Source organism: Lissotriton vulgaris, chromosome 9 (genome assembly GCF_964263255.1).
Source record: "Lissotriton vulgaris chromosome 9, aLisVul1.2, whole genome shotgun sequence".
NCBI classification, from domain to species: domain Eukaryota; kingdom Metazoa; phylum Chordata; class Amphibia; order Caudata; family Salamandridae; genus Lissotriton; species Lissotriton vulgaris.
In genome coordinates, this window is record NC_141697.1 from 107,411,758 (window position 1) to 107,437,654 (window position 25,897).

Consider the following 25,897-nt stretch of genomic DNA (forward strand, 5'->3'; position numbering starts at 1 on the left):
TAGGAGGAGGTACAGTTTAAGGAAGATAATATATTTGATGTTGAATCTTGGCAGAAAGAGCTAAGTCCCTTGCCAGTGCATCACGGATGTGATTTTGGTAAGGGCAGCTTCAAAAACTTGCTTTGGATGAATACAGAGACAGTAAATATTACGGGGCTTATTTACAAGACCCTTGCGCCACTTTTGCAGCATTTTTCCTATGTTAAAAATAACGCAAAAGTAGTGAAAGGGGCTTGTAAATCTGCCCCTACCTTCAGATGCATCACATTCAAATATAAAATTAGTGAATAGATGATTGTATTCTTAGATGTATGGGTACAATACAGAAATGTTGAATGGGTTACCACCTTAAACACTAAACATACCAACAGAAGCACCTTACTGCACAGCAATTTTGACAAGGATTGTTTTTAAAAAAAAAAACACTTACCATATTCACAATTAACTTCTCTGGAGTGCATTTTGTCAGATTCTGAAACTTATCAAAAAGAACATGAAATAATTTGTGAATAACTTCAAGCATGCGGGTAAGTTAGCTCAACAATTACCAAAGCAATATTTAAAATGGAAAACCAATGAAGAAATTAATTTGTGACAATTACATATAAGCTAAACATTTGTACACCTGTTTTGTGACTAAATTGCCAACATAAAGCACGAACAACCATTAGTAAATGCAGAAAAATATGCTACCGCCAATAGAAATGAAAAACAAGTAAGTGACAAGCATAGAAACACATTCAAAGCTAGGAAAGCAAGGGGATGGGATGTAAGCCTCTTTTAAGATTTATATTAAAAACAATAGATTTCACAAGCACAGCGCAAGCACTGTGCAGGTGAAACCTAAACACTAGCAGATAAGTTTGTGCAACAGGAAGTTGATTAAAATAGATTCAGATTTTGAAAGGTCTTTAAAAATGAACTGTTATATGCATATCTAATGGGTAGGAGCATTAAAGAATAATTGATAACTCTTCAGTACATAAAACCGACAGGTAACAATAGCAGTGTAAAAGAAATTACATGAAAGGTGACATTAAGGCACAGACACCTTCAAGTACAAAAATTAAATCGAAAATTCCCAAAAATCATTTCTAAATACAATGCAACTCATGGTATTTGTCTAATGAAATACCATGAACTAATGGCTCCAATGTTGTCACCAGTTAAAGACACAGCTCAGTTCAATGCCTTTTTCATCATTTTAGTAAAAAGCCTGAAGTGGGCATAGCAGACTTACATGTAGGCATTTCCCTATTTTTTGTAGGCAAAGCATTCCACTTTTTCTGCTGGATTCTTGGTCACAATTTGGGCTATTTTGGAAATGTGGGTCTCGCTCCTTCCCTTATGGCGCCGATACTTCTCTTACGGGGGCTTCAACAGCAGCCTTGCTCAGGGCAATTTTAACAGGGTGCACTCGATGAGGCAGGTCTGTGTGGTATCAATTGTCTTCAGCAGCACCAGCCCTTCTAGCCGACAGCAGACCAAGTGGTCATTGTGCCCTTTGGGCCACATCCTTCGTGGTGGTATTTCTTGGGCACTTGTGGTCACTGGTCCAATGAGGGATTCCCACTTTGGCAGAGACATGGCTTCTACTCTGCTTGTTGGCAGCAGCAGCAACAGCCTCTCTGGTCTTCAACAGTCTGACATGCAACAAAGGAATACTAGCAGTTGTACAGTCCTTTACAGCAGAGATCACTCTAGGATATTGCTGGGTTCATTGGATTTCTCAAGGTTCTCCTCACACCAGGATCATGCTGGGCCTCTATCCCGTCCTCCTGGACAGTATATCCTCCCTCAGTACCAAGCACACACCTTTCTTGTTTCGGCAGGCAGGTAGGCTTCTAGGTACTTTAGGCAAGTCTTCAGCTCCTCCAGTAGAAAGCAAGACAGGTTATGTCCTTTCACTACTGGAAGACTGACTGTCAGGCAGACGCCAGCCCTCATTACACAGAAATCTTCAACTATTCTGTGGAGCACTCCCTTCCTTGGTCAAGAAGAACTTGGACTGCAACAAAGTAGAGTGGTTTAGATGCCAATTTTATACACAATTTCCAGATGGAATGAGAATTCACTCTCGAAGGCTTTAGAACCAGTTTGGTTGGTACACTTTGGATCACTGACAGAATATTGGAACAAGGACTAAAATATCGAGAAGCTAAGTGCAAAAAGGTACGTATAGATTTACTATTCTTTGCTCCAGATCTACGTACCTTAAAGATGCACATATCAAGGTGCATTTATGTGTAGTAAAACTCTGCTTACCTATAATCAATCCAACAATCAATCAGGGAATTGTAAGCGCGCTACTCACCCGTGAGGGTCTCAAGGTGCTGAGAGGGGGTGGGGGCACGCCGATCCATTCAGCTGAAGAGCCAGGTCTTGAGGGTCTTCCTGAAGGTGTTCAGGGAGGGGACACGTCTGATGTCTGCCGATAGCTCGTTCCAGGTCTTGGCTGCAATGTGAGAGAACGATCTTCCGCCTGCTCTGCCTCTGTGGATGCATGGCGGTACAGCCAGTGTGAGGTTGGAAGATCGAAGGTTTTTTTGAGTACGTGGAAGTTTATTCTGTCATTGAGGCATTTGGGTCCGTTGTTGTGCAGGCATTTGTAGGCGTGAGTGAGGATTTGAAGATTTTGAAGGAGACTCTATTCTCCGTGGGGAACCAGTGGAGTCTCCTCAGGTGTTGGCTGATGCGTTCGTGCCGGGGGATGCCAAGGATGAGTTTGGTGTGGTGTTCTGTATTGTTTGAGGAGTAGGGGCTTGTTGATGCCGGCGTAGAGTGTGTTTCCATAATTCAGTCTGCTGGTGATGAGTGCGTGGGTGACTTCCTTGACTCGCGGGGTGGGGGGATCCATTTGAAGGTCCTGCACAGGATGCAGAGGTTGTTGAAGCAGCTGGAGGTGAAGGCGTTGACCTGTTGGTTCATGGTGAGTGATGAGTCGAGTATGATGCAGAGGTTTTTGGCGTGGTCTGAGGGGGTAGGTGGGCTTCCGAGGGCGGTGGGCCACCAGGTGTTGTCCCATGCTGAAGGGGTTGTTCCAAGGACGATGACTTCTGGTCTTCTCGGCGTTCAGTTTTAGGCAGCTGTTGGTCATCCAGACTGCGACATCGTGCATTCCTCTCTGGAAGTTGAGGTTTGTGGTGGTGGGGTCTCTGGTGAGAGAGAGAATGAGCTGGGTGTCTTCGGCGTAGGATACGATGCTGAGGCCTGGTTGTCGGACGATGGCTACGAGAGGGGCCATGTAGATGTTGAAGAGGGTTGGGCTCAGTGATGATCCCCGTGGGACTCCGCAGGTATTTTCCTTGGGGGCGGAGAGGAAGGGCAGTAGTCTGATCCGTTGGCTTCTTCCGGTGAGGAATGATCAGATCCAGTCCAGGGCAGTTCCTTATATTCCGGCGTCGCGTAGTCTGGCGACTAGTGTGCAGTGAGAGACGGTGTTGAAGGCTGCAGATAGGTCAAGGAGGATGAGGACTGCGGAGTGGCCTTGGTTCAGGAGGGTGCGGACGTCATCTTTGGGGGCGTGTAGGGTGAGCTCAGTGCTGTGGTTGCTTCAGAATCCGGATTGGGACGGGTCGAGGACAGCGCTCGCTTTGATGAAGTGTGTCAGTTTCCTGTTGACTGTTTTCTCTGCTACTTTGGCTGTGAAGGGGAGGAGCGAGATGGGCCAGTAGCTCTTGAGGTCAGTAGGTTCAGCTGTGGGGTTCTTGAGCAAGGGCCTGACTTCTGCGTGCTTCCAGTCATCTGGGGAGGTGCCTGTTCTGAAGGTGGGGTTGATGGCGTGTTGCAGTTCAGGTGCGATAGTGTCCGCGGCTCCGTGGTAGATGTGCAGGGGACCGGGGTTGGTGGGGGGCCCACAAATGGATGACTTTCACAGTTGTGGCAGTGTCCTCGGTCGTGATCGGTGTCCAGTTGGAGATGGTGGGCTGGCTGGTGTCTCGGGGGGACCGGCTGTGGCGTATTGTGAGTGGTCGACAAAGTTGTCATAGAGTGTCTAGATCTTGAGGTGGAAGTAGGTTCCAAGCTTGTTGCAGAGGCTTGGGACGGGGTGATGTCTGTGGCTTTGCTGCGTGGGTTGGTGAATTCCTGAATGACACTAAAGAGTGCATTGGGGTTGGTGGAGTTGGCAAGGATTTTGTTGTGAATGAAGTTCCTTTTGTTGGTTCTGACTTGGCTGTGGTAGTCCATCATGGCATCCTTGCAGGTGGAGTAGTTATCGGTTGTCTTGGTGTTTCTCTCCAGGTGTCTGCAGGTGCGCTTGGCTACTTGGAGATCAGTGGTGAACCAGGCATCTTTCCTGGGGCGTTGTTTGCCAGGGTTGCATAGCAGGGCAAGCTTGTCTGCGCAGTTGGAGATCCAGGTGTGGAGTCCTCTGGCTAAGATATTTGTTTTGGATGCCCGTGTTATGGTTGTCTTGGGTGAGGGTGGAGTTCAGTTGCTAGTCGTTAACCTTGCTCCAGTCCCTTCATGGTGGGCGGGGGGCTGGTTTTGGTGCCTTGGGTTTGTCGACGGTGAAGTGAATGCAGTGCTGGTCGGTCCATGGTAATTGCGTTGTGTGGCTGAACTGCACGCGGTTACCTGCAGCGAAGATGGTTTCAAGGGTATGTCCTGCTCTCTGTGTCGGTGTGGTTATGAGTTGGTTAAGCTCGATGTTGGTGAGGTTGTTGCGAAGGATGGTGGAGTTTTGGTCACTGGGGTTGCCAAGGTGGAAGTTCAGGTTTCCAACGAGGATGCAGTTCATTGATGTGATGGCGTGGGGTGAGATGAGGTTGGTGGCGAAGGGGTGTCTGAGGTCGGGGGGTCTGTAGATGAGGGTTCCTCAGAGTGTGGTGTTAGGGCTGGTCTGGATCTGGAATTGCAGGTGTTCGGCGGAGGGGAAGGTTTCGCTGGAGGTTGTGAGGCAGAGGGTGCTCTTGTGGGCGATGGCAAGGCCCCCTCCCGGGTGGTTGGGGCGGTCCTTCCTCTGGATCTTGTATCCCTCAGGGGTGGCGGTGTTGATGTCGGGGGTGGAGGCAGCATTGGCCCAGGTCTCCGTGAGGAAGGTGATGTCAGGCGAGAGAGATTCGAGTAGGTTCCAGATCTCTACCGCATGTTTGTGCATGGAGCGCAAGTTGAGGAGGATGCGTCTTAGGGTGTTGCTGGTGCTGGCATTGGGGGTATTGGAGGCCGGGGTGGTGCTGAATGTCTGGCGGCAGTGGAGGCAGGAGAACTGGCCATGGGTGGTGTTTGGCGAGGCCTGTTGGCAGTCTCTACGACTTCCAGGATTGAGTGCGAGTAGGGTGGTCGTGTTGTTGCGATGGACGGTTGGAGATCCAGGGTTACTTACCTTCACAATATTTTTGTCCTCAATATTCTTGACAAGATATTTTGTACCACAATATTTTTGTTTCCGATATTCTGTCTAAACACCTTCTCATTGAAATGTCCTTTTTAGGATTCTCTTAAGACACAACCTTTGCACAAAGTGATGATTCTCATATGAGGCAGCAATGAAGATAAACTGTGCAATTGTGTAAAACAGTGGCACATTAAAGTGTCTCTTCACCTGGCTGTTAACATACTTTCTGAAGCAGTACTCAGAGGCAGAAAAAGATGCAGACCCTGGCAACAAAATCTTCTTAACATGCACAACAGAAGGCCCACTCTTCAGCCAAAGCCTCTAACAAAAGGCAGTGCTCAAGAAGAACTAATCATAAGTTTTTTGCTAACAATTACTTCATGGAATTTCTAACAGTAGCCGTGTCTCCATCCTCCTCACTTCAGTGCATGATCATTCACCTCCATCCATAGAAATACAGGGAAGACACTTCTATTGTGTGGATGGTATCCTCATTCTCCATTGTGTACTGTGCTAACCCAGGGCCATCCATTACTCAAACTCACACAATACACAGAGTCACAGTATCCCATGTGCGCTTTACACAAACTGCATGCAAAAATACTAGACATGCACACGGAATATTAGTGCAAGGTGCTGGGTATACACAGTGGAACCTTTCATGAGAGGGGCCAATAGACCACATTCTCACTGACAAAGGGAAAAAGGAAGGTCCATATTATAAATTCAACAAACACAGTACAAACCACTATGTTTTTTGTTATAAACCTAATGTATGGACAGTAGTTCAGTAGTATGAGGGCATACTTGGTGCACCCCTCAAGTTCACAGGGCACTTCCTCCTGGACCTTGCATTACCAGGGACAGGTATAGGCCTTCTTGTACATGCTAGATTAGCATACTCCAGTTGTCACAATAAAAATCATGAAACTAGTTTCACATGCCGGCGGACACTCAGGCAAGGAAAGCTCACCCTTGTACCATGCAGAGGCCATTCCTGTCTCAACAATGCTTACGTTCCTGCATACGTTCGATCACAATACTGTCCTGTAGCAATGTGGTAGTGTATTACAGTCTAAAGTTTTGGTTATGGAAATGGGCTTCTAACTCAGATGTGCTGGCATTGTAGACCAAGGTTAAGAGTTAGTTATTGGTTTTTTCTACGAGTATGTTACCTTTACTATGTAGTAACTACTACTTGGCACATTTACCACACAGTAATTACAATGCATGGTACTTTACCCTGCAAAACACATTGGATTTTATCATGCAAGACTTTAGCAGACATTATAAGGTATGTTAGGCAAATATATTATTATTGAGTTATGGAAAGGGAGGTTACCCCACCCCCATTTATCAGTAATATGTGCCTCCTAGCAGATATGTATGAACCTTAAGTGGAAGCTGAAGTACAAAGAATGTCGAAACATAAATAAGCCAAGAATCTGACTTGTTCCATTGCTGAAAGACTTTCAGTACAGTCTGACCCATCTTGAATCTATTCAGCCAGACTTTGAAAACCCAACAAGAGTGACTGTAACATCTAGGGTGCACCGGCTGATGCTTTCTGTAAGAAATTGGTGGTGGAAGCAGCATTCTAATAATAAACACAATCCTTGTCAGGGAGAACCACAAAAGTTACTAAATAAACGTGTGCTTAATCCTCTAGTAGCTTGGCACAAAGCAGTCAGGCCTAACTTATGCAGCAGTTAAACAGTAATAAAGTAAAAAACAAGACAAGAAAAATCCCAAACCAATTGAACAAGCATTGGCATAGCCAATAGGTCTCGCCTTTGGGACCTTATCAGTGTTTAGCCATGCAACACTTGATGTTGTTGCACCACGGATATCATGCTGGATAACCAAACACTTATAAGGTCCCAAAGGCAAGACCTATTGGCTATGCCAAACCTCGTTTTACTAGCATTGAAAGAAAAAGGAAATGCGGTTTTATTTTAAACTTTATTTGTTTAGAAAAGCGAAATACCCCGCACAGAATTTGAAAAAAACGTTGAAATTTACTGGCTTCATAAACTAAGCTTTGACATGCCAAGTTTTGTCAGGATCCATCTTTGGAGAAAACACGTGGAGGTGTGGTGCAAAAAAGTGGACGAGGCCTATGTGGGGGATCAGGGGAAAAAGGTAGAGGTTGGAAACAGGTAGAGTGGGGGGTGGGGGGGAAGTAGAGGGGCTGGTGCAAAAAAAGCAGAGTGGGTGGGGAAAAAAATAGAGATGAAAGAGTAGAGGAGGTGGGGGGGAAGTAGAGGGGGTGGGGTTGAGGGAGGAAAGTCGAAGGGGGTGGGGCAAAAAAGCTAAGAATGTGGTGGGCAGAGGAAAAAGCAAAGGGGTGAGTGAAAAAAATGTAGAGGGGGTGGGGGGCAGGGAAAGGAGTGTTTTCCAATTTGAGCTCCCATAGGATATTCTGCTCAGATTTGTGCCTACAGCCTGAACTACTGAATGTATTTACACTAAACCTGTCCTTGAAAGTAGCAATGTAATCAAAAAGTATGCTTTCAATGGATTGCTGTAAATCGGTTAAGTAGTTTTTGAGACATTAGCTTTTTAAAAAGTTGACAATCAGGATTTAAAGGGTTAACACATGGGATTTGCGGGTCCAGGATTTAAAAAACAAAGGAATCTGACAGCATCAAGGAGCATTTTCTCCTGTCATTGCTTTTGGATCTGCAGTACTAGAGTTGGTACTGCGGATCCTAAAGATATGATAATCTGTCGCAAGAGAAAAATAATTACAATTTGTAACTTGTAGTCAGTGTCCTATGCAATATACTTGCAGCTGAAAAGTATGATCGAGAGACCCGAGTACTGACTTTCTCCTAAGAAGCACTACGCTCAGCCCCTGCAGCCTGCCAGCACGCACACGCCCTTCATGGGCAGGCCAGAGAATTGGCCACTCTACTCCCATTCAGATTCTTGGCCTCTCTGCTAAGTTTTCACATGTACCACGGCTACCAAGCCCATCCTCCATGTCATGTTTCGTCCAATCTGGACTTTTTAGCCAATTGAACATTGAATTCTGAGAAATGTGTGTGTGTTTTTTTAAAGAAAAGTTATGAGCAACGCAGCATGCAAAGTGCTGCTGGCTGTAGCAAAGACAGAGTGAAAGTGGCTCTCAGGAGGCCAGGCCCGGTTCTAGCGGGTGGGCCGGGCCCACCCAAACATGAGCCTGGCCCACCCAAACAGGAGCCTTGGCCCTCGCAGTGAGGGCTTGACGGCAGGAGCGCAAGGGCATTGAGCTGAAAGGGGTGTGTGTGTGTGTGTGTGTGTGTGTGTGTGTGTGTGTGTGTGTCTGGCCTGAGACAGCTTCCCGCGCGCGCACACAGACAGTTTTAGAGATTATCACAGCTGCACCCGAGTACTTCACTGGTCTTTAAAAGACCATTTACATATTAACGAGGCTTTGTTTGTTTTTTCACCCCTTCATCTCCACTGTAGAAAGGCGACAACGGTTATCTTTGCCTCCTGTTTTGCTGTGTAGTTATTTCTTTTTCGATGCATTGCTGGAAAAAAGAAGTTTGTTTATTCCTATTCACCTTTCCTGACCCCTGCAGCGGCTTATCACATTGGGCTGTGACACAAAGCTCATTTTATGGAGTAGGTAAGAGAATGTCTTCCTATTTGTTTTTCTTTTTAGGTCTTGCCTACGCAGCGCACATGCGCTGCAAGGCAAAAAGACCTTTTGCTATCACCATGGCTTTTCAGCCAAGCACGTGCACACGTTCCATTGTCTTCAATGGGAATGCATGCACGTGAGGCGATTGACTCGCGGAAGCCAGCGGCCACTGCCATATGCTATCAATTATCCTGGCGCCAGCCGCTGGCTCCCGCGAGTCAATCATGCAGGCCCTCTCATTCCCCCCACCTTCCAACTAGCTCTTATCTGTACACTACTTCTAATCCCTCGGTATCTCACAGGTTCACCCCCTTGTTCCCCAACGCCAATCACAGCTTTCAATTGATCACTTTCCCTCTATAACCAGACTGGCTTTCATCAGTCCTTCCCCCGGACTCTCATGTCCTCGTTTTATAGCCCGGTCTTTTAATTACTTCCTTCCCGTTCCATCACTTCTCCTTTGCGGGGGTTTCATCTGCCCCCTTCTCTTTCGCGCCCTCACCTGTCCTCTGCAGTCCTGCAGCTGCCATGCTCGGTTCTGCTCTCCTCTCTAACACGGTGTCACTGTTCAGCGTCCGGGCTGCACACTGCCCGTGAGACTGCAAAACAATGGTAGTAGGGTGCGATGGTTCCTACTGCCTTCCGGCACGGGTGGCGGTGGGGAATGGGCTTTGCATAGGGCAGGGTTTACAAGGTGAGATCACGGATAATGATATGCACTGGTCTAAAAAATATAGGTCAGTGGAGAATTTTTTTTTTGTGGACATTTATATAGCGCGAACTCGACCGAAAGGTATTGGAGCGCTTTACATGAAGGAGCACCATTTACGCTACACAAGGACACATTCCTTTTTAGTAGGCACGGGGAAAATAAGTGATTCGCTCACAAACACAGGATGCTGAGTCGACGCCGGATGCTGGTTCCCCAGTTCCAAGGTCGGCTGCTCTGGCTGTTAGGCCACATCCTCTTGCCAATTGGGAGAACCTGATCACGAATATAGTTTATTTCTGTAAGCACAGGCAAAAACTGCGCGTGCTTCCAAATCAGGGTATGGCTCCCTGGCTATGCCACGGCAAGTTTATGTATGTGAGTCAGTCTGCACAAACCGACCACCCTTCTAGTTTTAAAATGGGTTCCTGCTCGTCACCAGCAGCTATTTCACTTTTTTTCCACTTGTTAATGTTGCCTTCACCCCAGCCCTCCCGCCCCCCTGGCAAAACTGTTAATTACCCTTTGCACATATAAATCTTACCCCCTGGCCAAACAAACGCCTCATTGTGCTCAGTAATTCTTTACACCAGCCGCTTGCTCAGAATTTGCGCCCCTCCCCGTGCAGGTACATTTAAATGCATATTGTCTGTGGAGCTCGCGCCCATGAATAAAATCGCCACTGAAGTAAGTCTCCCTCAGTCTTCAGGGGTCTACAGTGTTGTTGCACCATCTCCCTGGTGAAGAATTGTAGTCCGAAATCACATCCTAATATTGACACGAGTAGACAATGAAAGTGAGTTTAAACACTGGCTGCACATTGTTATAGGGCTCACCGCCCTCTTGACGCTACAATAATAACGTGAATCATTTGTGCCTGCTGGTATGCCTCGGTTTTTTGCAGGTTGATGTAGCGCGAAAACGACTGGAAGTTATTGGAGCTGTATGTGAGCACCAGTTAGATTAGATTCATAGTACGCTTTTCTAGTCTTACATTTTTATTGTTTGTGCTTTTTTCGGGGTAAAAGTTCCAGAGGTTGCTGATAACTTATTTAAGAACCTCTATTGCCCTGTCGGTGGCTCGGGAGGCAGCGCTCAGCCACCCATTAAGGTTTCAGCACATGTTAAACGTTGCACTTCGGATACTAGAAAACATGCATTTATTTCAGCTTTCTCTTGGCGTGGACAGGGCTCTGCCTGTTGGACGCTGCGGAGATCGGGGCTCTACACATTTGTTCCTGCTTATAAACGAGGATTTTTAATTTTGTTTTCATAATCACAAATATATTCAAATTGATGGCCAAGCAGGGTTCCGGTATGTTTTATTTAAAATAACAAAAAAAGAAATAGAAAATTGGGATGGGGTCCAAGTGGCTGCAGGACGTGGATGTCACTTAAAGCATCAGTTTGTGGTCGACCCACCTTGGGGTGCACAGGTCTTTTTTGTGGTGACTCCGGTGCCTTTTGTAAGTAGGGCTAGACAGTTTTTAATTCCTGCTGCACTGTTGTGTCCTCAGTGATGAAACTGGGCCCACCGCCTGGCAGAACCCGCTGCCAACCCGTGTGACCCTGTTTATTTACGTCCGGTATCTGCTCAATCTGACAGTGCTCAGAAGTAGTTCATACGCCTTATTCAGAGCTGTGTAAACTCCAACCTTTGCTTCGCCTTTTCATTTGTTGAATTGATCAGTAGAAGAATTTCGTGGTTTCCAAGTCAGTTAATTTTAAGTTTCTGTTCAAAATTTGGTATTATGGGATATATCGCAATATCACAGCTTATGATTCTGTGGACAGAGATCTATATAAAACCAAATCCTTTATGGTTCGAGGAACAGTTGAACCAGAAACGGCAACGGACTCCACTTTCTCGTGCAAAATATAAATACTTTTAAAACATATTTATATATAATGTAAAAAGTGTAAACAGTGCAAAGGTAGTGTGCTGTGTAGCTGTGATCGAATACACATTCATGTGCTGCGTCCCACTGCCCTGTCCTAGAAAGGCTGACATACTAAGACAGGACGCATCAAGGGTTCTGAGAGCTTGGACAGGTTGTGCTGCAGTGCAGGGCTCTGGAGCAGTTCACTTCCCTCCCACAGCACAGGTACTGTCCAGGTGTGGACAGAGGTGCCTGCATTGAATCATTCATTCATTCTGCCCTGCTGTTCCCCCGGCCACTGTATTGTGGTGGGGGTGGAGTGCACTCTTGTCCCTGGGTTCCTTTGGCGCAACCCCAGCCCCACCCACCCCCCCGCCCCTGCTGTGCTGTGTGGCAGCTGAATAGCGCTGAGAGGCTCGACACCTGGAGGAGGCGCAGGTTAGTAGAATATTGCACAAAATTGTTCCAGAGAATACTGCCTCTTTGCCTCCTCCCCCTCCCATTGCATCCAGGACCCCTCCCGAGCTAGGGGGACGAGGTCGGCACAAATCTTCCTGTGAGGAGGACAGGAGTGCTGAGCGAGAAGTTAGTGCAAAGAAACCTCTTGTGCACCTCTTTTTTTTTCACTTTTACAATCAAGCCGAACGCCGGAATTCACATTGATTGGCAGCCGTGAACCTGCACAGCTTATATTATGCACGATTTATGTGGTAAAGTAATAATCATGAAAACCGCAGCACACGAGGGTTTTGGACACTACTTGTGTGACGAGGCTTCGACCTCGAGCAACAGCAGAGTTAGGAATATTAACTGATCACCCGCTCAGGGCCTCAATGGTCATGTGTAACACCACTCACGTGTAACGCTTATCACTACTCGCCTCTCACTGCTCACCTCTCACTACTCATGTAACACCTCTACTCACGTGTAACACTTATTACCTCCTCATAAGTCTTCCTCGCCACAAGGATAACACAGTGAGCTTCAGCTCTCAACGGAACAAAAACAAGCAGTTGCAATGCAATAGGTCTCGCATTGACGTGAGTTTGAGCTATTGACATTGCAAATAACAGTGCCTTTTTTTGTTTTCTTTTAAAAAACATAAATAAAAGGCATTGTTATTTACAATGCCAATAGCTTAAACTCTCCTAACTGTGAGACCTATTGCATTGCAAATGCGTGTTTAAATCTGCACAGGCCCAGCAGGACACATTTTTCTTGTGTGCTTCATTTGAACTGCTTTTATCATTATCATGGCTGATGCAGGACAACAAGACAATACAAAATGCCCAAATAACGCTGGTGATTAATGATCCTGCTGGAGAGAAATCATTTGTCTGTTAGTAGTTTTTATATGCAGATGAACTGTATTTTATGTGCAAGCTCAATGGGTTACTGCCTTTGTTACAGAGATCCTTGTGTTACTTTCAGTTCAGAAGTTACAATCTTACCAGGACAGTGACCAATGAACTGTCACCAAAGAGCTGCATACAAACATGAATGGTATAGTTAGAACGTAACTTTTTTTATTTTGTGATATAGTTAGAACTTCCTCAGTGTTTTACTTGGCCCTTTTGGAAGGTTCACCCCTACACTTTTTGCTTTTCTATGTGACTTGGTGTTGGTTGTTTTTGGCTTCTGCGCACTTTACCACTGTGTCCCAGTGTAAAGTGTGTGCGCTCTTTGAGTACGTGTGTGACATTGGCCTGCCCTCCCGTAGGAATGCATGGGGAAAGTATGTGTCCATGGTAGTTCCTGATGTGTGGGGCATATAGGCTCAAGTTTGGTATGTGCGGTCTCGTGAGATTGAATGCTGCGCAATGATGTGTGCGGCGTTACTGTGTTTTGTGTGGAAGTGCCACTTCTAGAAGTTGGCCGGTCTGTGTAGTAAATGTGAAATCCCTGTCTGGCTTGTGATTGGCTGGAGCTGGCTGATGTGCCTGGCACCATGAGTCAGGATGGGTCTGCCCCGGTGATGAGTGGAGAGATCTGCATATTGATGTGAGGGAGGGGTGCACCTGGGACCTGAATAGGGCTGGGCTTTCCCTACACAATGCTGGTTCCGCCGCCTGTGGTGCGTCTGATGTCCCTAGCATGGCCAGGGAATGCAGAGAGGGGCTGAGCACAACAGAGTGCTCCAAACCCAGCTGCGTCTGGTTTTCCTTTAACCCTGCAGCCTCAGACAAAGGATTTATGTGTATAAAAGGAGCTGTGACCCCATGCAAAATGTTCTTCCCGAGCCTAACTTGAGGGAGGCCAGCTGCTGCTCCTGGGCGCCAGGAGGACCACCACTGGGGACTGGGTCTCTGCCTGGAGGGCCCTGTGAGCTGGCCCCTGGGCCCAGCCTTTGCCCCCCCCTCCTACAAGACTTTGGCTGGACTTTCCCTGGACCTTGGGGACCCCAGTGCTTGGGAGCACTTTACTTGTCCCATTAGCGCCTGGGAGCGCTTCTGCTTTTAAACTGCAGCACGAAGCTGCGACCGTCCTGCAGAGGGAGTCCCCGGCTTGGGGATCCCCGGCCTTTGTGCTGTCTTGTGCCCCTAACAGGTGCCCACCCCGCCAGGAACTTGGTGCTGATTTGCTACCCTGTTAGCGGGTGCCCACCCCGCTTTATACTTCAATTTAAGAGGGAGCCTACCCCTCATCTGGCCGCATCACCGCAGCGGCCTGGGATTGACAAGAAACGCTGCAGCAATCCGGGAAATCCTAGAAGTCAGGCAACCCTCGCCGTGACGGGGGCGGGACCTGACCCGGAAGCGCTGGAGAAACAGCATGAAGCAGACGGGAGCCTACCCCGCGCTCCTGCACCACTGGCTAGAAGTCCGCATCTCCCCCCCCCCCCCGGGGCTCCCGTGAGTGAGGGAGAGCACCGTGGGACCAGCGGCAGAAGCAGAGAGCCCCGCACCACCGCTGCCCCCAGAGGGAAGCTGGCCGCGACGTCGGAGCCTCCCCGCAACAGAGCCAGGTGAAGATGATATTTGTTTTAGAGCCCGAGAAGCTCCATTGTGCGGGGGCATTTGTATTTCGAGCTCGAGAGGCTCCGACATCCCGAGCACATTATTTTGGCCAGAGCCCGCGAGGCTCCAACGATTCCGGGGGCATTTAAGAGGGTAGAGCGGCCCCGGTTGGCAGAGGGCCACTCCCCCAGTGCGGTGGCATTGTTGTTTAGAGCCACAAGGCTCGTGGGGGCCCAGTTGTTTGATTCTTACAGCCTGCAAGGCTCCCACGTGATTTTGGGGCACTGTTGTGTCGTCGAGCCCCACAGGAGTGGCAGGAGGCACGCTGGTACCAGGCTCAGTTCCACAGCTGCCCAGCACTTAGTGGGCAGCTGCTACATTTAGGCCCTGAGAACTGTTGAGCATTCTTCTTTGGTTGCTCGCGCAGCCAGCCCAGACCTTCTGGACATTGAGCCTGTGAGCCCCTGAGAGGCCAAGTTGGCCTGGGGTCAGTTATGTGATTTTTGGCGCAAATGTGATACTTGCCTAATGTGATACATGCATTACCTTTTTGCCTATACCTCTAAATGTGTGTTTATGCTTAGGAGGTTGTTTTTCATAGTATAGTTATACTAGTGAGTTCATGGTTCCCTGCGTGATATATGCCTAAGGTGTTTTAGAATTGCGTAGTGTGTACCCACCTTTTACCAGTAGTTACTGGTTGTGTTCTACACTGGTTCTTCTACACTGGTTCAATTGTTCTATGTTCTAAGTGCTATTCCTACAAAGTGCTATTTCTATTAAGTGCTAATTCTGACGGTGGCACATGTGGCCCTGTCCCATGTATATAGTCCCCTGTAAATTCAGCCCGTGCCAGTGGCACAGTGTAAATTGTGTGTTTATTATCTAATGTGTTTGGTATAATACAAAGGCTCTTTTTATATATAACCTTGTGTGGAGTTCCTTTTGTGGTGGACCTTGGGTGTTGTTGCTGGGTGCGCGCGCAAACGCTTCACACATCGCCTCCGGGATAAGCATGACTGCTCGTACAAAGCTACCAACGGGGTGAGCAGGGGTTATCTTGGCGGGCGACTTCCTTGCCCTGACTAGAGTGGCGGTTTCTGCCTGGCTTTGGCGCAATCCTCAGCCAACCAGAAACCCCATCTCTAACACTCAGTCTTTCATTATTCTAATGTTGCTAAAATGAGTATTTTGGGGCAGCTATACATTTTTATCAGTAAAGCTGAACCCCATGAAATACTCTTTAAATCCTAAGGTTGTGTTTCCACAGACCAAACCCTCTTTAAATATACTGCCCACCAGTATGGATGACATGTGATTCATACACCTTGTAATCCTTATTGATTTATGTGACATTCCCTGTAGATTGATTTACATACTTGTACGATTCATTGTCTCTCTATAATGTGTTGCGTGGTATTAGTAGTGCTATACAACAAATGAAATACATATGAGAGGGGTTAAGTAAGGATGAAGGGCACTGGTGGAGGGTGGCAATGAAGGAATCCGAGGAGGAGGTAGTGGGAGGGGCTATGGAGCGATGAGGGGCACTGGTGGAGGGTGGCTGTAAGGAAATCCGAGGAACAGGTCATGGGGCGGAGGGGGGAGCTAGGGAGAGTGGAAGTAGAGATATTTATGGATAAAGAGGTTATTGGTGTGGCGCCAAAAAATACTTTTGCATCAGCGCTAAAGCTGGCCCTGTCATGGCCTTTCTGTTTTTGTTTATTTAATTAGCAGTCGGGTCATAAGGGCTACTGTGGAACATACTTTAAAAATGTGTGCTAATTATATGTACTGCTATATTCAATATTTTAAGTTTGAAGGTGATTTTTCTAATGTTTTTACCAGGAAAAATTAAAGTGGAGCCCGATGGTGTCTGATATCGGGCTAGGTCCCAAGGTCAGCTGTGCGATAAGGTGCACTGGAGAGGAGTAGTGGATAATCAAGCCTGTAAGGGAGTGCGTTGCAGAGTCCGGGGTCAGGTGGAGGTAGTAATGAAGAGGGATTCTCCCTGAAGGCTTGCACAGAGGGAGCCCGAGAAGTGCCACTTGCCTGATACTCCCACCTCAGAAACTGCCTCTTCCCATCAAAGGAACCTTACATGAAAAAACACTTTTTGAGAGTGATAATATTTATAAAGAGACTTAGAAAAGAGTGTGTTTTACTGTTTTACTGGGCCTTGTAAGACTAAGAAGAGATAAAGGAGGGCCCTGAAGCAGGCCTGCCCAGACATATATGCGACAAATCGAGCCTGTAGTGGCCCACCCAAATGCACCCTTGGCCCACCCAAATAAAAATTCCTGGAACCAGGCCTGCAGGAGACGCTGCTGCTCGTGGAATGGGCAGAGACTTGTTCTCTGCCAAATCAAACCACAGACAGGGGGAAGTTCGGCTACCCTGTGCGAGGCAGCTAAACCTCCATCACTGGTGCCCTCGGGCCTGTTTCCTCCTCGATACAGGCTGGGCTGACTCTGGGATTGTATGTCACTGCACAAAATTAACATATTCTGTACACAGCTGACTAATCCATGTTCTCGCAGGAATGCGCAGGAATCAGTAACGAGTGGTGCGCTACAGTTTGCTAAGTGAAGTTCAAAGGTCATTCCCACATTAAACCCCATGTTCTTCAGAAGCAGTTTTCAAAGAACTGAGCCTTTGATGATGTTATTATGTCCAATCATACGTCAAAACTCTGAATCTTCAAGGTATAAATATGCCTACATTTGCCCAGACAAACACACGGGGGTTTGGAGCAGATCGACTGTCTACTTGCCCGATGCCTTGCTGCTGCAAGTGCCGAAGGAAGCTGACCCACCAGCTGATGCACTGAGAGACGCTGTCTTTTCTCCTGCCGAGAAATCCAGCTCTGGTGTTTCCAGGCTACCCTTGCGGGTTGCTGGGAGATCGAGTCTTGAGAGAGAGATACAAGACGTCTGTCATTCTAACACCAAGGTACGGAGCTGATTAGACCCATAGAGAATTCTTGGAATAGACTCTTGGCAGAAAATACTGAACTTAGGCTACTCCTATTCAATTTTAAGAAATCAAGAATTGCCCACCTCAATGTCCTGTTTTTAGGATATGAGTTATCAAGTGAAGGCAAAAGCCTGGCAGCAAACTTTCTAGAGAAATGTGCCCTGCTCCAACCTCTAAAGACGCTGAATAATTTAGGCAATTCTGGGTTTCCTGAATTTCGGAAGAACTTACGTTCTAAATTACGCAGAAAGGGTTAAACCTCTAAACAAACTAATCAAACCTGATTTCAAACCAACAAGTTGAACTCAAAAACAAAGAAATTTTGCGTTCAGTGCAAACAGACATGTTAACAAAAACACAGTTAGAAACACGAGACAATGTACACAATCTTGTGATCCGAATCATCCCAGGGAGATGCGGATTCACATACCTAACATTTAATGAAGGTGAAAAAATACCAATAGCATACAAATCACACTTGTACACACAAGCAGAAATAAAATTCACTTCTACAGAAAAAATTCTGACAGCGGTTCAAACTGCAGTAGCATGAGAGAGCTCTGGCACAGGGTAAACGCATTATGATCGTTGCACCTGTACCTGCCCTAGAGGCAGTGATGAAAGCAAGCATTCACAATGCTAAGGCTTTACATCCGAGATGGATACAATAGGTTAATTCTCTTGCTGCAACAGACGTTGAATACGTTTTTGATCCGTACTTAAAAACACAAGAATTCCTACAATATGAACATGAATGTCCTCTGCCGACAGAAATTCTGCCTCTAGAACATTACCGATGTATAATCTATACAGACGGATCAGCACAACCCGCAATTGGGGGTAAACAAGCTTACAGGGCTGCGTGCGCGATCGTTAAAGGTCGCTGGCGCGAAGGTAAATTTAGACCTATGGTCACTAAAACTCAATCACTAGGAGACTGTACAGCTCAGTGAGCAGAACTACAGGCTTTCAAGATGGCGCTGGAAAATACTGATCGCGAATTCCCCACACTAATAGTGTGCGATTCGTATGACTGTATCCAGTCTTACAATGAATATCTGCAGAACTGGGTTCAAAACAGTTTCAAAGACGCAAAAGGTGGCACAATTAAGCATAAAATGCTTTGGGAACAAGTAGTTATTTTACAAAAAGAACTGCAAAAGTCTCACGTGATTCATACACGGAGTCATCAGCGTGATGGCTTTCACGTTGCAGGGAATTCATTGGCTGATGAGGCCGTGAAGGCAGCTGTGTAAACGGCTTCCGTAGCTGCAATCACTCGTTCAAAAACAAAAATAGACAGGGAAATAATGCAAGCTGTCACTGCTTCAATAAATAACAGTGGTAAAGCACTCCCTAAAGGCTTTCCTGTAAAGTACTCTTATAGAACTGATGCAAATAATGTTCCTTTTGCTCGAATCCCTGGAGTGGGGGATAGGGCAATTCCAAACATGGAATATAGGTTAGGACTGATCTTAGCAGCACACGAAGGACTAGCATCTGCTAACGCAGGAATTTCCTCCGCAGTATCACTATTAAAACAAAGATATTGGTGGCCGCACATGAGGAAACTAACTAGAAACTATGTTCTAGAATGGGAAATCTGCCAGAAAGTAAAGTTTCAACAGTAAAACGACCTGCACAGACGCCACTCCTAATTTTAGATAAACCACTAGCGTGTGTTTACCTGGACCACTGTGGTCCCTTACAAAGGGACGGTAACTATAAATATATCATGGTCGCGTCTTCTTTCAGCCCTTTTGAGTCGTCAAGGCTGGTTTTAATGTGTGTTACTTGATCCTCTAATGAGGATATACGTCCCTCCGCTTCTGCCATCCTATCTGTGAAATCATTACATGATTTGACTAAGCGTCGTACCCTGTTCTGCAGTTTTTTGCATGCATTGTGCGTTGTCAAGTGCTCGACTTTTGCCTCTAGTCGTTGCTCCGATATAGCTTTCAGTATAATATCAATGGGCATTTGATTAGGCGGTCCCGGGCTAGAGCTGGTTTGTTGAATAGAGTCTGCTAAATCCAGCTCTATTTCTTGGTCTATGATGGTTGGATCTCCTTCTGAGGTTTCCTCGCTCCAAGATCTAGTTGTACGCATTTCCTCTGTAGCACTAGCATGTGCTTCATTGCTTGTGTTCTCCTTGCTCGCATTTTCAATCTCCTCATCCAGATCCTCTTCCAGGTCGGACCCCTCAGAATGTTCTGATAAAGAATACAATTCGCTATCTTTACTTCCAGTGGGATCAGCATCGCCTTCCCCTTCTACCCCTTCAAATCGGGGTGGATCCAATTCCGTGGCCCCTTCATCATTACCATTGAGAACGGCATCCTTTTGTATTTCTGATAGTACGTGGGAGTCAGCAGATGAGGCACATGTAGGTGGAATAGCAAAAGGGGTTGTTGGAGAAACAATCAACTGTTCGAGTGCAGCTACTAGTGTCTCATCTTGGTCATTAATCGATGATACAACGCCCTTTCCCTGACTCCCTCCATCATTCTGAGGATCAGTATTAATTAATGTTGTTGCTTTTCCCTTGGAGAACATTTGTGGAATTTTTGGGGTGCTCAGTTGAGTGTTATCCGGGTCGTTATTACTATTATCTTGCCTTGACTTTGCCGCAAGTGCAGCCCGAGTCCCAATCGGATTGTCTCCACTGGGTCTAGTTTTCCCACCACGTGCAGCTTTTGGGGGCATATTGAAATATCCTAATGTTATACTGTTACGCTGTTTGTATCGGAAATTCCAAAAAAGCCACTTCACCACAACTTCAGCCGTTTATCTGCCACTCGTCAAGTCTCTCTGAGCCTGAGATCCTCTGAGACCTCCTTAAATCACTTTAGCCCCTTCACAGTCAGTATAGCGTTTTGTCTCCACTAAATAAAGTCTGCTTTAGTTACAGCCTTTTGTTACAGCCTCAGAGGTTACAGAGGTTATTGATAAATCTTACTTGGCAGTATTCAGCGTTTTCCTCTGGAAAGTCTCTGTTTCGTGGTGTTCCGTGGTTTTGCTTAGCCTTCTGCCCTCTGCTGCACCAAAAAAGAGCTTGTGATTTTCCCCAGGTGCCGCTGCATCCACGCCCGACCCGGCGTGACAGGAGCCTCCCAGCTGATCAGCCGAGCAGCCGAGCAGCCGGGCAGCCGAGCAGCTCTCCGCTGCCCCAAAAATCAGCATGTGGTTTTCGAGGCTTTCCCCAAATGCCGCTGCGGCTTCCCCGCCTGTCCCAGCACAACAGGAACTGCCCAGCCGAGCGGAGGGTTGCGGCAAGCGTACTCCAAGCGTACTCCGGGAATGCTACAGCTGCGGGGCTCAAAGGGCACCTCCGCACGGCTGCAAACTAGAACGAGGAAAAGCAGCGAGACACCAGCGGTCGACAATCAGAGATGCATCCCAACTCCCTCGGCAACCACCAGAATGCCACAGTTGAAGCTCAGTTACGACTTGTCAGAACGCCCAAACGGAGCTCTCACAAACACGCCTGACGTGCAGGCGCCATCTTGCCTCCACTCCTCAAATATATCATGGTCGCAGTGGATTCCTGCACAAGATTCATTTGGATGTGCCCCAGCGCTCGGCTGATGCCAGAACTGTTATAAAGGATTTGCGAGTCTTTATCGGCACATACACAATCGGCACGCTACACTCTGGCCAGGGTCCTGCGTTTAGCTCTCGGGCATACAAAAAGGCCATGGCTAGCTTGGGCGTTGCATTGCGGTATTCTAGTCCCTTCCATCCTGAGGGTAATGCGGTAGTGGAAAGAAAAAAACGTGACATAAAGCAATCCATAACAGCTAAGGTATTAGGTTCGGGTGATGGGTGGGTCAAACATCTAATAAGTGTCCAACATAGTCTTAATAATCTGCCAAGAAATTCTCTTGGTGGAATCACTCCATATGAACTTCTGTTTGGTACTAGAATGATAATCGAAGACCTCGATCGTCAAACTTCAGTGGTGGAACAAAAACACTTTGATGTCAAAGATCGTTTGGCTGTTTTACAGGACTTAAATAAAACAAGATGAAGTCTCAGTAACACAATACAGAAGCAAACGACCACTGAAGAAAAACCACCTGTCCCAGCAAGGCCTGTCTGGATTCCAAAGATTGTGGATTAAGTCACGGAGAAGATCGCGGTAAAGATGGAATTTGGGCCTTCTTACAGAAAAGCAGTACCTGTCTTAGCTATCCACGGAACAAGATCAGTAGTACTACCGCCTCTTGCTAGTAAAAGGGAGAACAAAGTTGTGTCCATCGACCTAGTCAAACCACATCATGTGGCCAATAATAAGTAGTAGGCCCAGTGGACTCCCAAGAAGTAGCAGAGAACCAAATCTGGCTACAATCCAAGAGGCTCAAACTGAAAGACTTATCACCTTTGATAAACCTACAGTAAGAAAAGAAGGACTATGCAACAAAGCAATGGAACTTGTGCCTCTGGATACCCAAATAACAGTTCGTCAAGAAACACCTATCTATAGTGATGTAGCATCGGACTATACCAACATGGCAAAAGTAGAACAAGCTCTAGCGATTTCAAGTAATCCTGATGCAATTCCAACAATTGACAGACTGCCTCTGGCTATTTTATCAACTTTGATACATTTTCTGAGGATCCCAGTGAACCTGAAAATATGCCAGCAAATAAAACTTTCAAAGAAAAGATAACAGAACTCTTTCATCAGCTTGAAAAAACATATCTAGTTTCACCATGGGTTGAATTTTGGATTGTGTTAGGTGTACCTTTCCTCCTGCTCTGGCTCACACTGGTATTAAGTTTGGGAAGGATGATAGATGGAAAATATAGTACAATGGACACAGCAAGTAAGAAAATCAACTTGGTCCTGAAACCCCACAAATCATCTCATCATGAAAAGAGAGACCTGTCGTCAGTAAACATCACAGACATTCCTATACCTGGTGGTATAGCATGGGACAGAACGGAATATGACATCTATGGCCCGGCGGAACTGCTGAGGATTCCACACCAGTTTAAGGTTTCTTTGAGTGACTTTTTTGCACCCAGCACGTTTTCTGATGATTGGGACTTTGAGACTGTTAACAATATGATGATAGATTTAGAAATGTCAGCAAAATTTACAGAGCATGACTACCTAGAAGGTTCATCAGATTATGAAAAAATGTATTGTTTTAATCATTATGGTCACCATTATTTGCATAAATCTGCTAGCCCTAGAAATGTGTTTAATTACAATCAATGGGAACATTGTCCAACGCCGCCAAAAGGCAGCTCAAAAACGTATGAAAAATTTCCGTACTTCTCAGAGTTTAACTTTATAAATCCAGCAACGTTTTATTTAAAAAAATATAAATAAGACAGGAATGAAAACAATGTTGACCAATACGAAACAAATTTACTCTGCAAACTTTTATGCTCAGTTGTCTACATTAGGGTTTGATTTTTGGAGAGACAACATAGAGACAAAAACGGTCTGGGGCACAAAAGATTGGCAGGTGCAAGGTATAGAAGCCTTATTCAGAGCCTGTATCCTCCCAGAACACATAATGTTTTTAAATAATACTGTTCAGCAAACATCATGTCTTGGCCTGGCTAAGATAAAAGATTTAAACAAACCTTCTATACCTAAGCCCACATCCGACAGTAATAGCACTACAGAACAGGGGATAGACGTGCCCTATATTTTTAAACAAAACAGAACTAAACCTGTTTGGAAAATATGGTTGATCTGGCCCACAGACACTAATAACTGTCAAGAAAGATTCCTGAATAAACACAGGGGTTCACAGTAAATAGACCAGATCCAAGATACTCCCAGAGACAACATCCAGGGATAATAACTACTTACAGAGTAGGAAAGCTATGCCTCGAGTGGCTTCAGAAAGCTACACTTCCAGAAATCAAACAACACTTATCTTTACTTAAAGAAGGCAATGATTTGCGAGATTTCTTAATGTGGCCTCGCAAACCACGTAAACCACGTAAAAAACTTTTCATATACGCCGGTATATAAGCTGGTTACAATGAAGCATGGAAAGTGACGCAAATGGAAACTGCAGAAAGAATACGAGAAATTGATCGTATTAATTTAGAGAAAAGACTCTCTGTAGTGGACAATGGGTTAACGACTCTGTCCTCCAGAATTAATTTTTTGGACAGCATTGTGTCATCTGCGATTGACATAATAGAGCAAGACCTGCTAATGTTACAACATGGCCAGTCTCAATTACGTTATATCATGCTGCTAGGCTGGACGTTACAAAATCTCCATTCAGGCTATGTGCCATGGCGTCTAATCAATACCACGCCATTGTTTTCTGGATTTAACCTTACAGATAAAAAATCTCTTTGACACAAAGAGGAGCAGACTATACGGTGCTGAGCATTGAAAAACTGGAAAGATTAACATTGACAGTTTCTGAGAAGCCTGTCATTGAATGGATAATACATGGCACCATCACAATACCAGTGACCACTTTCCCATTCCAGTATTGTCTACAGCATATACCAGCGGGCCTGTATGAAAGGTTGGGTAAAGAATACATTAAGTCGACCTGGAATTTGCCCTACAAACACAAATGTTGGAATGGGGTAAAGGAGGTATTCCTTAGTGGGAAAAATTGTAAGAACTCACTAAGTGGTACACCTTTGTGCCAAGGTATTTATTTACACGGAGCCTGCAGCGGTTCTGCAAATAACCTCTCTTGCCACCTGCACGGTTCACCCTCCACAGTGATAGAACCAATTTTCAGGCAGCTATCCAATGGCAGCTACGTTATGTTGAATGATCACAGCTGTTGTAGCATGTTGCCAGGAAAAGCGTATCTTGTGAGTGTGCCATCCAGGGTCACTTGTTGTATGCAAGTATTGTATCCAAAAAGTGAGACAGAAAGGGAGACGGCGTTATGCCTTTCACTGAATATCTCTTCTATAAGAGTTGATACTTTAAGCAGAATGAAAGTCATTCTTTTACAGGAAAATGTGCCTCTGCCCTCGTCTAGAGAAATGTATGATCTGTAGTTTGCAAGGACAGCCACAGAGATACATACATTATTATCAACAAACTGCCCAGTACATTTCGCAGAAATATTAACCCGTTCCATGCTCATGACGAGCTCAGCTCGTCATGCAGTACAGTGCTCCTGTGCTCATGACGAGCTGAGCTCGTCATGACACACCCGTTTTCATTGCTGTCCAGCACAGCAGGGGGAACTCTCAAGCAGCGATGAGGTGAAGTTAAATCTTAAACATGTCTGATACCAGTGGCATCGCACATGTATTTAAGACGCTTTTTCGGGACTGTTAGCACCATTTGAAGCCGTCCTCTGCATTTTTCCAAATTTCGTGCACTCTGTGTTTGGCGGCCTGCCTCTCATCTTGGGACACGTACATGGGCGTCCGCAGACATTTTACCAGGGGGGGCAAAATGTTAACGTCATCACCATCCTCCGACATGATGTGTGCCAGGTGGGGCACAAGAAACACTGGGGTGCATAACTGGGATAGACTCAATTAAATGCCATGAATCCAGGACATGTGACTGACCCTGCCACAGGCCAAAAAACACCACCTGTAGGGAAAACGCTAAACTTTCTGACAAGGTGCTTTATCTCTGTCTGCTAGGTGTGCAGACTTCCAGGTCCTCGATCCAACACCAACCAAGGCTGTCTTCAGCACGATTCGATCAGAATACTTTAAAACAGCCTATGATTAAAGCAACAGATTAAAAATACTGTATGCACAGTGTATGCTAGGGATTATTTATAGCACACATATTTACGAATATTGTCTTCTTGGTGCTAGAATTCATGATGACTTTTATCCAAAGTTAAAGCACAACGTCAAAGTTTGTAATAAAGAATGCAGCAATCAAACACGCTAGTGATGCGCCAATGGGTACTCCCTTTACTAGAATTCCCCGGGCATTGCTAAATTTTACACACATTCAATTAATTTATACAAAATAAAATGTATAGTTCCAAATGTTAGCTATATTTTTTAAAAGAAACTTAGAGTCCCTCTACGTGTAGTCAATGTCAAACTGACAATGAGCGCACGTTTAGGGATACAATAATAGCAAGCTCCCTTATGTGGAAACCCAGCACCGTAAATGTGTGGCACATGCGGCGCCCGCAGCAGCGGTACATCACAGGTCCAGGGATGCTGAGTCTTACACAGTGGTCAAAGTTGGGGGGAAAAAGTAGGGGAACAGTGGGCGGAGAATCAGAGGGCGGAGAATCAGACGGCGGGAATAACCCAAAGATTGGATCTGTGGGTGGAGCCAGAGGTGTGGCCAGAATGTGCAGACATCCCACTTTTTAGCATTTGTTTGGTATTTCACTGCCCAGTTTAATCAACCAATGAATACACATGATTATTTAAGGTTATAATGAGTTATTGACATTAAAATATATTCACAAA

At 46.0% G+C, this 25,897-nt stretch overlaps 1 protein-coding gene across 2 annotated transcripts in view; it reads right to left on the reverse strand.

The window, feature by feature from the left end:
- LOC147689684 (mucosal pentraxin-like) overlaps positions 1-25,897 on the reverse strand; it is a 145,257-nt gene that overhangs the window by 108,746 nt on the left and 10,614 nt on the right. Inside the window, exon 1 of one of the 2 annotated variants that reach the window (XM_086937155.1) lies at positions 431-474. The exons of the other annotated variant lie outside the window; for it this stretch is intronic. Within the exon in view, the coding sequence (XP_086793281.1) occupies positions 431-461 (31 nt within the window). The 5' untranslated portion in view covers positions 462-474. Of the gene's footprint in view, positions 1-430; positions 475-25,897 lie in introns of those variants that run through there. 2 annotated transcript variants of the gene reach the window in all.